This window comes from Heteronotia binoei, chromosome 19 (genome assembly GCF_032191835.1).
Source record: "Heteronotia binoei isolate CCM8104 ecotype False Entrance Well chromosome 19, APGP_CSIRO_Hbin_v1, whole genome shotgun sequence".
NCBI classification, from domain to species: Eukaryota; Metazoa; Chordata; class Lepidosauria; order Squamata; family Gekkonidae; genus Heteronotia; species Heteronotia binoei.
The window spans coordinates 27,951,649-27,967,874 of NC_083241.1; the positions used below are offsets into that span (position 1 = coordinate 27,951,649).

Here is a 16,226-nt window from a genome sequence, read left to right on the forward strand (position 1 = left end):
TGAGAGTTGTTTCTGGTTACTCTGTGTACAACAGCCATACAGAAGAGTGAAGCAACTTCTTTACTGAGTTACTTCCTACCTGTCAGATTAACTTCAAGAGAACTTTGAAACCTGGGTCATGTTGGTGGAGAGCCTTCCACAGGCTCAAATCTATGTTGTCCTGCCTCCCTCTAGTGGAGAAGCCAGAAGTCCTTGCCCCCCCCCCCCATTAGAGCTGCAGATGACAAACCGGCTTTAAGTCTGATCTCTGAATTCCAAAGTAGGGGGTCATCTTTTGCTGAATTTTGAATATGTTCCTGACCCTCTTCTCTTTTAGACTCTTGAGCTGGTTTGACACAGTATAGTGTCTGTGTGTGATAGACTAGTTGTCTCGTAGGGAAATGAGAGATAAGTTCCTACAATGCCTGCTGGTCGGAAAAGGGAAGAGGCTGGTGGCCCCTCCTCTCTTGCCACACTTGTCAACAGAACAGGCCAAGCAGGTCCTGGTCACCGTTACAAAGCGCCAGCCTTTCCTTATAAAGAAGGACTTACTGGACAAGTTCTAGTTTGGAGGAAGGGCCAAATGTTTGCAAGCGATAAGACAAAATGGTCTTTGTGCTCTGGGCCACTTTGATATGAGGGTTCTTTGATGCTGGGTATTGGATCTAGACTGAAGCTAGGCACAGAGCTGTTTGTGCAAAAAAATGAAATCTATCTTACATCAGGTAAGAAAAGCTAAATTTTATGTCTTGCACATTTGCAGAAGTGGTTTTTGCCTAATTCGGTCTGCAGTTGTTGGGTTTTTTTCAGACTTTGCCCCTCCATATATTGAGCCAAGAGGTCCTGACTCCCAAATACCAGAAATCGTACTCCATCCATCCAAATTAATCCTTTATTTAGGATAAAACTGGGATAATACACTCAAAGAGCTTACATGAATATCTGCCCCTCAGGAGCTGATCAACATAAATGTGAAACTGAGCTCACAGATGATTTATTGGCTTTAATTAAAGCAAGACAAAGGATGTATGAAAGCTTTAGCTTTTTAAAAATTTGAGAATGCCAAACAGTTATTAGACAACGAACGGCGAGTTATGAGTCCTTATAAAAACAGAGGGCGGGGGGGGGGGGAATGCAAATTCAAATCAGACCCCTACAGCCAAGAATGTAAAACAAATTAAAATTGATGACCCTCCTTCTCCAAGGGACATTGTCAGTGATTTGCCTATCTTTTACTCTTCAAACAGACATGAAGCCTTAGAAACAGGTCTAGAACAAGGCCTAGTATCTCAAGTAAGTATCTCCAGGGTTTTGAGACTTTTTAAGAAACTATTTGACAGGAAAGGGGAAAAAAAACAGCCAGACAATAATGAGCGATGTCTTAGAACATTTCAAAAACTATTTACTGAAATTTGGTAGAGAGTACTGTTCACTGACCTCACAAAACAGTAAATGAGATCTTTCAACAACTGAACCACATTTTGGCACAACTAGAACAGCTCAGTTAAAGTCCCAAAGCTCCCATGTAGGAGGCTCTAAGTTCTGCACCTTCAGAAGCCTTACAGAATAACACATCTGATGATTCAGAGAAGATGCTGCAGTCTACTAAGCCTATGAGAGGAAACCTGAGCAGAAATCTGCTTATGAAATGACATATCATCTGCAAAACAACCAGATAGCAATATATGTCTCAGAAAATGACCTAAACTATCGACGCTGGCAAAACAGGCATAATATCAAATATTCAATCAGCCAGCTTTTGAGAACAGTTTCATCTGATAAGATCTTATCGTTGAAAAGCTGGCGAAGTCATGGTCAGGGGTGAGACTGCTTCTCAGTTTCTTCCAGCCAAACATTCAGCAAATGTTATTAAAAATCCATAAATTTCTCTCACGGTTTGGATAAACAGTCACCAGATATCCTCCCATGAATACAAAACACAGACGACAGGCTATTTACTAGTGGTAGCTTAGAAGCAGTTTCCCCTAATAAGATTCTTAATAATTAGTCAAGACTACTCCATGAGCCACCTCATAAAACTGAAAAAGGGACGATAAAATCAAAATTTGCTCCAACACATCGAACAGGTAAGCTCAACAGAGAACCCAATAAGAGAATGGTCAACAGTACAATAGCTCGAACTTTCTTTCTTTCCCAACAAAAAACAGAAGCAGCAGAACAATGATTGACACTAGCTAAATACAGCAACGATTCAGCTCTTCACAAAGAAGAACCAACAGTGTCCCTGATACCAAGTAATTCATTGGACTGGACTGTTTTTCTTTCCCCCCATGAGGTAAAATATAAACTATCCTTCTGGTTAGCATCAAGGAAAAATACAAGTTGCTAATGTTATACTGGTTATTATCAAAACAATAAATACATTACTCAGCATCCTCTCCTACATAGCATCAAAGATTTTGGGAGAATGATATGGGACCACAATGTTCATATCATTGTACTGCTTCCAGATACTTGGAATATGACTGAAGTTGAATCTACTGGCCAAAGAGGACCCTATCAATTATAAGGTTTATAAAGTCACTCTGATTTTTGGAAGAACACAAGGGCTTATCCAATGAAGGAAAGTTTATAATCGAAGACTTTGTTTTAGAAGCTACTTAGGATGACTGTGTTTTAGAAGTGAGGCATTTTCAGTGTCCTAGGTGGTCAAATCCAGATAGCCCAATTAGTAGAACATTTGAATTTATAAATGTCATCAAAGAAACTTTCAACACAGATGGACCCATGATGTCCGTTTTGTTATGCCAGAACCAATTTAATGCGTTTTAAAGACTGAAATTACGGTCCCTCTCACAACATTGCTTTCCATTTCTCTGGTTATATTTTAACTTAAATTTTACCATAACTATAGCCACTAGGAGTTCTCAGCCACAAACACGTCATTTGGAAAAAAAAATCCACCTTAGTTGCTGTTATTCATAGCATTTCTTATATTTGCTATAAATGCGACTTTTAATATGGCAGGCTGTATATACAGTACTGTTATTTTGTAATACTCAACATTTTAAAATTTAATAAAGAAAGTAATATATGTATTTTTTTTAAATATAAGCTTGATCACTGCCCACCTACATGCTAAAAGTCACAATTTTCAGTGGCTCTCCGTTTTCCCCAGAGTCGTTCAGACACGGACAGAAGTAAGGGTAAAGCTTCTCCGCAAAAGTGTCCATGAAAGTGTAGATGTGAGTCAGATTCTCCGCATCGTAAAAGGACACCTGACCGCCCTCATAATCCAGGTACACCCCAATTCGACTAAACTTGCCGAACCGGGTGAGGAGGAGGGGAGGCACATCCACAGCCCTTAACTGGCTCTGGTTTCTTAGCTTGATAAGCCAGTGGCCAGCTTTAGGTGACAGGGGATAGTTGCCTTTACGGTTAATGCTCTCTTTGACGACTCCCAGAGTCCACTTGGTCTTCTTCTCCACCTTCACTTCCCAGTAGTGCTTCCCTGAAGCAAACCCTTCGGACCCCAGTACAGAAACGCTGCAGTCAAACCTCTCTGGTGTGTCTGGCAGAAACTGCTTTGAATCGTCATGTCTTACGCAGGTCAGGTCTCCAGAAAGAACCAGATTCGGGTGTGCTGTTGCAGGGTCGAGAGTCAAGAAGGAAATATCTGGTTAATGAAGAAGACAAAGAATGACTGGAGAAGGGGTCCTCAGCATGGTGCCTGCCCAAACCTTTCCTGGTGCTCATCGAGTGCTTTTAGAAAGTGGATAGGCCTAGGAGGGCCTCTTGAGTGGCCACCGGAAATCCAATTGGGCTGGGCAGATTAAAAGAACGTCGTTTCAGCAGCACCTGCCACCACAAGGATGTCTTTGATTCTTTTAATTCAGTGTATTTTTTTAAACAACCCCTCTTCTCCCCTGTACTCAAGTTTCCTCTGTGTATTTGGCTTCACCTCCTCTGGTAGCAACTTTGGGGTTGCACCTACCACCCTGTATCAGAATTCCAAAGGTACTCATAGGGTCAAAAGGGGCTGGGAACACCTGCATTAAAGTATAGGAAAGGAACTGTAAAATTGTGAATCAGGACTCTGTTGTGCAGTGCTTACAACTCCAGACTAGGACCGGGAAGAATAATAGAATCATCGAGTTGAGAAGGGACCTTCAGGGAGCCATCTAGTCCAACGCCCTGCAGTGTAGGAACTTCATAAATACCCCTCCCCACATACACACCCAGTGAGTGACTCTTGCTCAATACCCAGAAGATGGCAAAAAAAAAAAAACCCTTCAGGATCCATGGAGAAAAATTGCTTCCTGGCCCTTAAGTAGTGATCAGCATTTCCCTGGGCATGCAAGAAAGGGCCATGACGAGTAAGCACTGATGCAACCCTTCCTGCCCTCCTTCCCATAATCTGCCTAAGTTCATAGAATCAGTACTGCTGTCAGATGGCCATCTAGCCTCTGCTTTAAGCCTGAGCCCCTACGAGGGAATGACCGGAATATAAATAAATAAATAATAATAAAAACCTCCAAAGGAGAGCTCACCACCTCCCGAGGAAGCCTGTTCCACTGAGGAACTGCTCTATCAGGAAGTTGTTCCTAATGTTTAGCTCTTTTGATTTAACTTCAACCTGTTGGTTCTGGTCTAACCTTCTAAGGGCAACAGAAAACAATTCCTCACCATCCTCCATGTGATAGACCTTCAAGTACATGAAGATGGTTATCATGTCACCTCTCAGTCATCTCCTCTGCAGGCTAAACATAGGCTCCTTCAACCTTTCCTCTGCAGGCTCCTTCAACCTTTCCTCAAGGACTTGGTCTCCAGACCCCTCACAATCTTCGTTGCCCTCCTCTGGACGTGTTCAAGCTTGTCTATATCCTTAAATTGTGGTGTCCAAAACTGAATACAATACTCTAGGTGAGATCTAAATTCACTTCATATGATCTGGACACTATACTTCTGTTAACTGTATTTGCCTTTTTAGCTACTGCATCACACTGCTGACTCACATTCAGTGTATGGTCCACTAAGACCCCTAGATCCTTGTCACACATACTACTGTGAGACAAATCTCCCCCCATCCTATAATTATGTATTTGATTTTACCTACCTAAATGCAGAACTTTACATTTATCCCAGTTAAAATTCATTTTATTTGTTTAGCCAGTTTTCCAGCCTGTCCAGACCACCTTGTATCTTAACTCTGTCTTCTACCATATTTGCTACCCCTCCCACTTTAGTATCATGTGCAAATTTAATAAGCATTCCTTCTATTCTTTCATCCAAAGCAATTATAAAATGTTGAATGAAACAGGTCCCTGGACAGATCCATGAGGTGCTTGGCAGTTGTCTCCAAGAGGATGAGAAACTATTAAAAGCATTCTTTGCGTGGATTCAGATTCCACGTGACATGGATTCAAATCCCACTCAACCAAGAAACTTACTGTGTGACCTAGGGCTAGCTACTCTCAGCCTAACCCACCTCACAGGGTTGTTGTGAGGATAAAATGGACCAGGAGAGAGCCATACATCCTGCTGTGAGCTCCACAGAAGAAAAGTGGTTTAAAATGCATTACATAATAATTAATTTAGATTAAATTATGTCTTTTGCTCGAGTAGAATGACAGACATCTTTGCCCTGAAACTTCTTTTTCTGAGTTAAATGGGTGAGCTTGATTCCAATTCCATTGTCTTAATGAACAAGAGGAATCCCGGTAGATAGATTCAGGTGGGTAGCTGTGTTGGTTGGCTACAAGCATAGCCAGCTTCAAGAGGGGATTGGATAAACATATGGAGCAGAGGTCCATCAGTGGCTATTAGCCACAGCATATTGTTGGAACTCTCTGTCTGGGGCAGTGGTGCTCTGTATTCTTGGTGCTTGTGGGGGGCAAAGTGGAAGGGCTTCTAGCCCCACTTGTGAACCTCCTGATGGCACTTGAGGTTTTTCTGTGTTTGTTTTTGGCCACTGTGTCACACAGGGTGTTCGACTGGATGGGCCACTGGCCTGATCCAACATGGCTTCTCTTATGTTCTTATCAAAGCTGGAGTCCAGCAGCACCTTGAAGGCCAACAAAGTTTAATTCTGGGATAAGCTATCATCTGTATGAACACTTCTTATAGTTATAACATGGCTTTGCCTTTAATTCACTTTGGTTTAACTATGGATATCCAGGATCCTTACCTGGGTTAAGAATGGATTTCATTTCCTTCCACGCCATGTATTGCATTGGCCCTTTGAACTGTCCTTCGTTCAGAGTTCTCAAGACCAGCTCGCTCAGAGAGAACAGTTCTGCTTTCTTTTCCACCCTGCACAGACCATTAATGCACGCGACCATTAGCAAGCTGTGATAGTGTGTGTGTGTGGGGGGGGATTGTTCTCTAGAAAATATTCATTGTAGTGATTCAAATATTATTACTTGGTTAAAGAGCAGTTTCTGCCATTCAAGCATGTACCAAAGTGCTGTGAAATTGCTGTCTGTATTTTGAACAGGTCTCTTGTTTTAGGGGACTGACCATTCTGTACAGGAGCAGAGACTAGTAATAAAAGAACAGTAATTTTTGTCAATAGGAGGTAACTGTTAGGAAGCAGTTCCCTGATGGCTGCATTAAATATCCATGGGGGAGTCAGGAAAAGGTGAGCTCCCTCCCCCCAAGCTGAAGGCCTGAATGTGTGAATAAGCAGCAGGCTGAGTTTGTAATTGGAATGGCCAAAATAGAGAAATGAAAATCTCCTGTGGGGATGAAGTGCCAGAACCAAACAACTGAACAGGGCTATCTGACTGGAATCATGATGCTCAGCAGCACCAATTGACTGCTCGAGATACCACACCCTTAACCAAGAAGCCATTTGTCATTGCTGTGAATGCTGACTGAAGCAATCAAACATGCAGTCTCTCTCTCTGTGACTCTCTCTATGGATCTGAGGGAGGAGGAAGCCATCCAGATAAGTGTTAGTCTTCTGAACTTACCAGTTGGAGAAGTGGGGTAAGCATAACAGCATAAATGGCATTAAAGCAGCATAAGGACAGAATTTGAAAACACCTGCTATAGACATGCACTTACCAATCCATGAAGACCTCTATTTCCTGTAAGAGAAAAAGGAGAGAGGAGAAAGAAATCAGTTCACTGACTTTCTTTGTGGCCCCCAACCTTTTTGGCACCAGGGACCAGTTTTGTGGAAGACAGTTTTTCCACAAACTGGTGGGGAAGGGGGATGGCATTGAGGTTTTTGCTGCCACAGGCTGCTCTCAAACCACACCCTGTTTCTGCCCCCCATGGGGGTCTTTAAATGGGGCAAGACTGGGGCTATTTCTGCCAACTCCCCACTAGGTGGCCAGGTAGCAGAAGACCAATCTGCCTTCCCCTCCCATTTAAAGACCCCCATCAATCAGCTGATCAGCGAGGGTCTATAAATGAGGGATAGGCTAAAGTCACAGCAGTGCTGCCCCTTCTGCCAGCCCAGGATCTGGATGGACAAGAGGTGGTGTGGCCTCACTCCACAGCCTGGTTGCTAGCAGGCCACGGACTGGTACTGGTCCATGGACCAGTGGTTGGGGACCCCTGGAGCATATAACCTAGCAAATGAAGTGGCTGGTTTTTAGGGTGCCAAAAATGCAAATCTTTCCTCAAAACCCAAAGCACTAAATAAAGGCAAATGGCCATCCCTTCTGTTTGTCCTCTCTCCACCACAGCAACTGCTATTTGCTGGTATACTGCCTCCAAACATGGAGGTTCTGTTTGGCCAACCGTTTCCATTGACAGTTTGTGGACAATCCAACAATAAAACTTGATACAAAACTTGATACAAAGTCTGGGTTCTTTACTTTTAAGAAGTTAGCAGAATTCTGCTGGTAGAGCCGGGACTGAATGTGCCCCAGCGTATGCTTAGCATTCTGAGAGCGGTCTTCAAGTTGGTTTAGATTTGTCTGCATTTCCTGGAGGAGGATTTCACTCTCTTCCTTTAACTGTTTGATTAGTATTTTCTCCTTGCCGTGAAGAAACTGATGCAGTTTTAGGAATTCCAACGAGATGTGGTATTGAACTTGCAACTTGTTCTCCTGGAAAAACACATTAGGAAATATATTAGGCATGAAATATATTTGGTGAAGAGAGTAACAAGCATATATTTGCTTTTTGGTAGTTAATCTATTACCTATCTTGTAGAAATTCTGAGACAGCAAAATTTGCATTGCAGACAACAAAACTGAGTTTGGTGTATATTTCCTACATCCTACAATGGGTACAATCAAGAAAAAGTTAAGGTTTTCTAATATGTTTATTCTTATTGGACTCCATTTGCACAACTGCAAATTTGGCAAGATTCCTTCAATCAGTTTTGCAAATTACTGGTGGCTTAGCATGGGTTGCATATAGATTTGTATGTGATTTAGGTATACTGGGACTCTGAAAACACAGTAGAAACAGTGATGCCCTTTTATCATATTGATTTAAAAGTGGCATGAGGCCAAACCACTCTTGATGCTGGGAATTTGTTTGGATCCCCAGATGTGTAATAAAAATTGCCAAACAAAACAAAACAGCCATGGAGGGAGCCTAATAAGGATTAGGACTGCAATGTTATCTTTATTGTGTCTGTCTTTTTTTCACTTCCTGGGTGGCATTTAAAAGCAGTCCTGGAAGAAGCATTTGTGATTGGCAAAACAGGGAGCGGTGTGGTGGGGGGAACCTGAGGGTCTCCAAGGAGGAAGCGAAGTGGACTGCCGCTTTGGTTCTTGCCATCCTATACAAGATATTTAACAGTTCCTCATTCTGCTAGGACATTTGCTCTGGCTCATCTCAAATGCTAACCCTTCTGTATTGTATGGAAGGTTTTGTAATATTTTGTAATATTCAGATCATCTTTGACCTTGTGGCCTGGGTAAGATTGATACTTTATTTCATAAAATTCTGGAAATACTTCCTTTTATACTGTTTTTAGGAATCAATGGATTTTACCCCTTTTACCATGTCTATCATTCAATAACTTGCAAAGGGATGTTATTCCGTATGTTATGCTTAACGCAAGAGCCACATGGAATAGTGTCAGATGTTTGAGAGCTGCAAGAAGGGAAGGGAGGACAGAAAAATTGAAAGAAAGGTGGAAAGAAAGCAAATAAATGGGGGGGTGGGGAGAGGTGGAAAAACTTTAAATGCCTTCTCCAAGCTGCTGGTTGGCTTGGCAAAGTGATTTAAAGAGACAAATGCTCTCTCCAAGCTAGCTGACAGGGTGGTGGGGGCTTCGAGAGCCACACAATATGTGTGAAAGAGCCACAGTTTGGCCACCTCTGTGCTAGACAGTGATTTGAATAGAATCTTATCAGTTGCTAAATTTCTGTCCATCATAGTTTCCTTCAGAACCCAAAGGAGTACATTTTTAGTCATTTCTCAAGATCTATTGAAGCTCTGGAAAGAAAGAAGTATTTAGAATTTCCCTAGTAGCTAACTAGGAGCCAATGCTGTTGGTAGAATATCAGAATACACATGCTGCTCACACTATATTCCAAGCAGCCAGTCCTAGATAACAAGGGGAACAACAAACTAACAGAATCAGTACTGGGGACTCCTGTATTGATGTTACCCACTTTATGGTTAGAAATCTTTTCCTCTTGAGTGTTCTTCAACATCTCTAGATCCACTAAGATGGACCTCAGCTGAATTCTCTTGGAGATCAGTTTTTCCTGCAGAGAAAATGCCACAAGGGTTATTCTGGGAGGTATCCTGGGAAAGTGGTCTCCCTTCTTGTTATCTAGGACTGGCAGCAGCTCTCCAGGGTCTCAGGCTGAAAGTCTTTCTTATTGCCTACTGCCTGGTCCATTTAACCGGAGATGCCAGGGATTGAACCAGGGATCTTCTGTATGCAAAACAAAGGTTCTTTCCATTGAGCCACAGCCCCCTCATAGGTCACCAGCTTGTTTCCATTTTTAGAAGATAACAATATGTGGGGACTCTTCAAAACAACCTACTCTAGGAAAGGATGCAAGTTCTCTAAATGCTGAGATTTGAGTGCCAGGAAGCAGGGATTATCGCTCAGCAAAAAAATACCTCAAATCATTCAGCTATGGTTTTGGCATGATTTATCATTATTTGCAAAGGGGCGAATCAATAGGAATCCTCTTTTCACAAAAGACCTGCAAATACTACTGCACCTGTGTTGACAACAGATAGTTTCTCTTTCTCTCAAATGTTAAAGCTCCATTCAGTGCTTTATGAGGGGAGACTGATACCCACATATAAGGTTGCATTTATTTCCACCCATTCTCCTCAGCACTTGGGAGAACTCCCCAGAAAGGCATCACACAATACCAGTGAGCACTACCCCTAGGGCTTTTTTTGTGGCAGGAACTCCTTTGCATCTTAGGCCACACTCCCCTGATGTAGCCAATCCTCCAAGGCTCTTAGTACAGGGCCTACTGTAAGCTCCAGGAGGATTGGCTACATCAGGGGTGTGTGGCTTAATATGCAAAGGGGCTCCTGCTACAAAAAAAGCCCTGACTACCACACACAAAAAAGTTTATACACAGACCCCATTAATTCAGTTACAAATCAACATGGCACAATGGAACTTTCCTGCATTCCCGTTCCTGCTGATGCACCCTTCTACTTGCTTGCCTTCCCACTGCCCGTGCTGTTGCCTGAACCACCTGACACTACCAACGTGCACCACTCACATGCCCTTCCTTAATGACCCTGGGCAGTTGGAAGCACGGTTACAGGCAGCAGGGGGGAATGAAATGGACAAGCTTACAAGAATCTTAAAAGAACAAGACTTAGAGAAGTTCAAAAATGAGTGGGGAAAGTTTCAAAAGTGCATTGAAAAACAATGGAACGTTAAAGGATATTTGGCGATTTTTGACGATGGTTAATCTCTAAAGAAACTTTATATGGATTATAGTAAAAAAGTGAGATCATTGGACTACATCTTTTTCGTTTCTTTGTTAATGACTAAAGGACTTTTATGAAGATGGTTTATAATTATAATCTATGGGGGGGGGTTTCTATGAAGTAAGATTCTTTAATAGATAAGTTTATTACTTTTTTAACAATTTAAATAAAATGCACTGCCAGGGGTCACCAAAAGGGGGGAGGGACGGAGAAAATGTAATATATGTGTATTAACTTTTAATAACAAAGGATAATGTACTATTACAATATGTTACAGTATAATAAATTGTTTTAAATGCAGGCAGCAGGGGGATGTGTGTGAACAGGGGGATCAGCAGCAGGGTGTGTGAACACGAGGATCAGCAGCACAGGCCCTGCACTGAAGCCCACTGATCGACACAAAATGCTGCTGCTGGGGGCGGGGATAGGAAACCCTGGGGAATGACAAAGAGGTGGGCAGAGAGAGATAGAGGAATCAGTGGAAACTGCCACTTTGGCCTGCGTCCACTCCAGGTATCTGAGCTGCCCTTTGTGTTTTCAGTTACCGTATAGATCTGCACAGCGTCTGGGATGAGGAGGAACTGGGTGCTTTGGTCGTGGGGCTTCTGAGCTTCTCTGCAGCTGAAGCAGGCAAGTTTCTTCTCCGTCTTCCAGTAAAGCGTCACTGGTTCATTGTGCTCCAAGCATTTCGGCTGGACGCTCGCCAGATGATAGCCCTTGAGCTTCTTCTCCACCATCTTCTGCAGCACAGTGTTCTCGATGTACTTTTTCTCTGAAAACCTCGTCTGGCATTCTGGGCAGACGAAGCCCCCCCTTTTTAGCCATATGTTCTCAATGCACAGTTTGCAGTAGTTGTGGCCGCAGGGCAGGATCATGGGCTCTCGGAAGAATTCCAGACACAGAATGCAGGTGAGCTCCTTGGAGTAATCTTCCCTTTCCACCTCCCACGAGGAGTAAGATGAGCTGCCGAAGACGGGGCTCGGCTCTCTTTCGGGGCCAGAAGTTATCGTGGTAGAAGAAGAAGGGTCTCTGCTGGTGGAAGAAGACATTGTAGTGCCAACGTTCACCTTGACAACATCCTGACAGAAGAAAAAGCATCAGAATGAGACTTCCATTCTTCCCACGAGGCACAGATGCTGAGACATCAGAAAGGCGGTGCAATAGCTCTGTGGAACTGTAAAATACCTAGCTCCCACTGAAAGTCTAAACAGGGATGCCAGCCTCTAGGTGGGGCCTGGGGAGCCCCTGGGATTACAGTTCCCCTCCAGACTACAGAGATCAGTTACAGAAAATAGATGCTTTAAAGGGTGGGCTCTATTGCATTGCTCCTCGCTGCAGTCTCTGTCCTCCCCAGGATTCACACCCTAATCTCCAGGCAACCCAACCCCACTGGTGGCCAAGGGAGACCTGGTGACTCTAGCTCAAAAGCCTGCATCTCATGGACAAGGCTGGAGTACCGCCATACCTGGAGGTGCAAAAATAAATAAATAAAATTGCAGCTTTCTAAATTAGCTCAAGGAGGGAAAACAGCATGGTACAGATCAGGGGTGGTCTTTCACACATGATGTGTGGCTCTCAAAGCCCCCACCACCCCATTGGCCAGCTTGGAGAAGGCATTTAAAGTTGCTTTCTTTCCACCCCTCCTCCCCCCACCTACCTACCTACCTTCCTTCCAGCTCTCAAACATCTGATGTTAATGTTTTGCAGCTCTCAAGCATCTAACATATATTCTATGTGGCTCTTGCGTTAAGCAAGTTCAGCCACCCCTGGTACAGACAGATTTAACCAGATCTTGGAAGCTAAGCAGGGTTGGTACTAGGAAGTGAGGCCACCAATAAAGATTTTTGCAGAGGAAGGCGATAGCAGATCACCTCTGCTTCTCACTTTTCAAAAGCACCTGGCTGCAATTGCCACGGGTCACCTGCGATTTGACAGCGCTTCACACACAAGACAAAGAATGGTATGTAGAGGACTGAGAATGTGCCATGTAATGTGGTCACTGAGAGAAGCAGAACAGAAAAGGGGAGGGGGAGGAAACTTGCTCATGCCCTGCAGAGTTTATAGAATCCTGGAGGGGAAAAGAAATTTATGATAACCCTGACCCTGTCTTTTCTATTTCTTACACTGAATCTAGTCATTATTTTGTTCTGGTGTTTTTTTGTTTCACTTTTTCTTTTCATACATGCTGTGTTAAAAAAACCTTAATAGAATTTTTAAATACAAGGAGAGGAGTTCCAGTTGCGGCTCTCCTACTTTAAATGATGATAGCAAAACTCCCCTTAGGTCTTTCCAGTCCTAAATACATTTCACCTAGCAGCAGCATGGCCAAATCTCAACATGATGCTGGCAAAGTCAAAGAACTCACTGTGGCACGTTACACAAACATTTAAACTTGGCTGCTACCCAGAGCAAAGCAATTCTGCTCGCGCTTCCTTAGCGTGCCAGCACAAGACCTGTCTGGGCTACTACTCTCTTGCATGATAAGCTAGGGTTGCCAGTCTCCAGGTGGGGCCTGGAGATCTCCTGGAATAACAACTGGCATACAAATGGCCGAGATCAGTTCCCCAGTCGAAAATACCTTGCTGAGGTCCCACCCCTCCTCACACCAACCCCCTAAATTTCCAGGGATTTCTCAACCTAGAGCTGGCAACGTAGGGTTGCCATCTCAGAAGTGGAAAATCCCTGGAGATTTTGGAGGTGGACCCTGAGGAGGGCAGAGTTTGGGGAAGAACGGAACTTCAAGGTGGCATAACGCTGAGAGGCGATATGCTGACTCCTCCTTCTGTGTAGCGGTTGAACGTGAACAGTACACAAAGGTGGCACAGAGACAAGCAAAAGGTTCATTGCCTAGGCTTGGCAGCTGCCAGCCAAAGCCTGTAGAGCTCCTGGAATTGCAATATATCTCCAGTCCACAGAGGTTGGTTCCCCTGGAGAAAACCGCAGCTTTGGAGGGTGAACTCAGTGGCATTATAGCCCACTGAGCTCCCTCCCCTCCCCAAACCCTGCTCTCCTTAGCTCCACCCCCAAATCTCCAGGTATTTCCTAACCTTGTGGCTCCTCTGAATAGGGCTCGTGGTTTACATTGGTTATTCCAGCACCCACCCCTCCCCATGTCTTGATTGATTAGCCCATCACACCAATGCTGCCCATAAACTTTTTAAGATCTGTAGTGAATCAAGGCTCCTCCCTTCTTCTGGAGCTCAGCTGTCGAAGGAAGGAAGGAAGGAAGGAAGGAAGGAAGGAAGGAAGGAAGCTGGCACATCTTCTGGGGACAAGGCAAGAAGCAAGGGCCTCATGGGGCTTCAAAGTCTGGCTTATTAACATCAAATCCAACTTTTCTCCCCAATGGTGACTTGATGGGCTTTAGGGCACCATTCTCCCTCCTTTTTCTCCTCACAACAACCACCACCCTGTGAGGTAGGTTCAGCTGATAGACTGACTGGCCCAAGGTCACACCACAAGCTTTCCTGGGAGAATAGGGTTTTCCAGATCCTGATCTGACACTTGAACTCCCAGGTGTTCCCCGCTGCCACCTGTCTCCAGAATGTCCCGATGATCATTTGTGTCCTTGGCTGATTCTTATTCACTGACCTCTTTTATTGAATCCATGGCTCTCGCACCAGCCCCTGTACTCTTTCCAGCACACCACATTGGCCAGCTGCGGAGACTGCAGCCAGAAATTTCCTGTTAGGAGGGCAAATGTTGTGTTAAGTGGGCAGTTTAGGACAGTGGAGAGTAGCCCATTACCTCTTGATATGCATACCGAACAATGTTAACAAGTAAGAGACAACACACATTTTCAGCATCGTAACACCTTCTCCAGTCTGCCTGATTTTATAAATCTCAGTGAATAAAGCAGAATAAAAATTAAAGCATACTGACCATTAGAGAACTGGGTTACCACTCCCCCCTTTTCAGCCTATGGAATAATTAAAAGGAGAAGTCGGCGTGACTGGGCACAAAATTTGTCTATGACTGCATCCATAAATGCAATTTGTGAATGATTTCTCATAACCTAGGAAATGAGAACAGAGAGCAGAGCGGATCCTATTCTCAGCAGAGGGGAGGCAAAAGGAGACGATCTGGTCAAAGCGACCCATCAACTCCCACACATCCGGCTTCCTGGCCCATTGCTCCTAGGGTGATGGCAGGAAAGCCCCCCCAGAGTATTCCCGCCCCCCACGTGTACCCGAGGGAGCCAGGCCAGGGCCCAGCCACGGCCTTGCAGACAGGTGTCGTGAAGGTGTTGGGAGTGAAAGATGCCACTGACCCACCTCCCTGCGCTCAGAGCAGAACCCAGAGGATTGTGCTACTCAGCAAGGATGCCTCCATGCACCCCACGGAACTGGCTTTCAAGGAAGGCCGCCTTTCAAGAAGTGCAGCCCTGCAGAGGGGCTCCCTCTGGGCCAACTGTGTGTCGTGGGGGCGGCAGGAAGGGGGGAAGTAGGGGAGGCAAAGAAGCATTGAAGTCCAGGCAAGAAGCAAGAGCGCCAACTGTAACATCACAGGGCCCTGGATGGCAGAGCAATGCGGAGCAGCATAAGGGCGGGCGGCAAAGAGGGAAGCACTAGGGTTGCCAGGTCCATTTCAAAAAATATCTGGGGACTTTGGGGTTGGAGCCAGGAGCAAGGGTGTGACAAGCATAATTGAACTCCAAAGAGAGTTCTGGTCATCACATTTCAAGGGACTGCACATCTTTTAAATGCTTTCACTTCATTTGGAAGTAATGAAGGATGGGGTGCCTTCTTAGGGGGCTCATAGAATTAGACCCCCTGGGTCAATCCTTTTGAAACTTACTGGATACTTTGGGGAGAGGCACTGGATGCTATGCTACAAATTTGGTGCCTCTGCCTCAAAAAAGCCCCCCAGACACCCACGGATCAATTCTCCATTGTACCCTATGGGAATCGGTCTCCATAGGGAATAACTGAGTGCCCCGAAGACACCCTGAAGCGGGAGGAGGGCCTCCAAACCCGGGGATTGGAAGCGGCCCTTCCCCCCGCCTCACCTCCCTCCTTTTTTGTGTGACCGATGATGATGCGAGCCGAGCGGCCCCTTCTAGCGCTGGGCAGCCACCGCCGATCCGCAGAGGCGCGGGAGAAACACCCACGCAGAGACTAGCCCGCCAAAACGTCCTTCCACCAATCAGAGCCGGCCCTGAGATGACGCCCCGCAAGTGAGGGAGGGGGGAAAACCCCTCCTCGTGGCTCGGCGCCTGCGCAGTGGAGTCCTCCGTAACTGTCCAACGGTTCCCTTCCTCCCGAAGCGTCAACCGGCGACGCGCGTGCGCGACGGTTTCTTCTCGGCTGCTGCGAGGAGGCTCTTGAAGTAAAAAGGAGGAGGATCCAAACGAAGGTTTGGGTCTCTCTTTGCTGTTTTTTTTGAGACCTGGAGGCCGG

At 45.0% G+C, this 16,226-nt stretch overlaps 1 protein-coding gene across 2 annotated transcripts; it reads right to left on the reverse strand.

The window, feature by feature from the left end:
- Positions 1 to 1,360: 1,360 nt before the first annotated feature.
- LOC132587694 (E3 ubiquitin-protein ligase TRIM69-like) lies at positions 1,361 to 15,967 on the reverse strand. 2 transcript variants are annotated; one of them, XM_060260011.1, is made up of 9 exons: positions 15,836 to 15,967; positions 14,710 to 14,746; positions 14,419 to 14,511; positions 11,373 to 11,906; positions 9,528 to 9,623; positions 7,770 to 8,003; positions 7,009 to 7,031; positions 6,128 to 6,252; positions 1,361 to 3,616 (listed from the first exon to the last, which is right to left on the reverse strand). In XM_060260011.1, exons 2-9 carry the CDS (start codon positions 14,710 to 14,712, stop codon positions 3,072 to 3,074), a joined length of 1,653 nt encoding a protein of 550 aa, XP_060115994.1. In that variant the 5' UTR covers positions 14,713 to 14,746; positions 15,836 to 15,967; the 3' UTR covers positions 1,361 to 3,071. The 2 variants fall into 2 exon arrangements, with proteins under 2 accessions (XP_060115994.1, XP_060115993.1); XM_060260010.1 differs by lacking the exon at positions 14,710 to 14,746 and having other exon boundaries at positions 15,836 to 15,937.
- Between the last annotated feature and the right edge of the window lie 259 nt (positions 15,968 to 16,226).

Coding starts and splice junctions, on each gene's coding strand:
- LOC132587694 (XM_060260011.1), bottom strand. Junction 7,032..7,769: donor ATTCTGCTAACTTCTTAAAA/GTAAAGAACCCA, acceptor TTTCTCTTACAG/GAAATAGAGGTCTTCATGGA. Junction 3,617..6,127: donor GAAATCCATTCTTAACCCAG/GTAAGGATCCTG, acceptor TTCATTAACCAG/ATATTTCCTTCTTGACTCTC.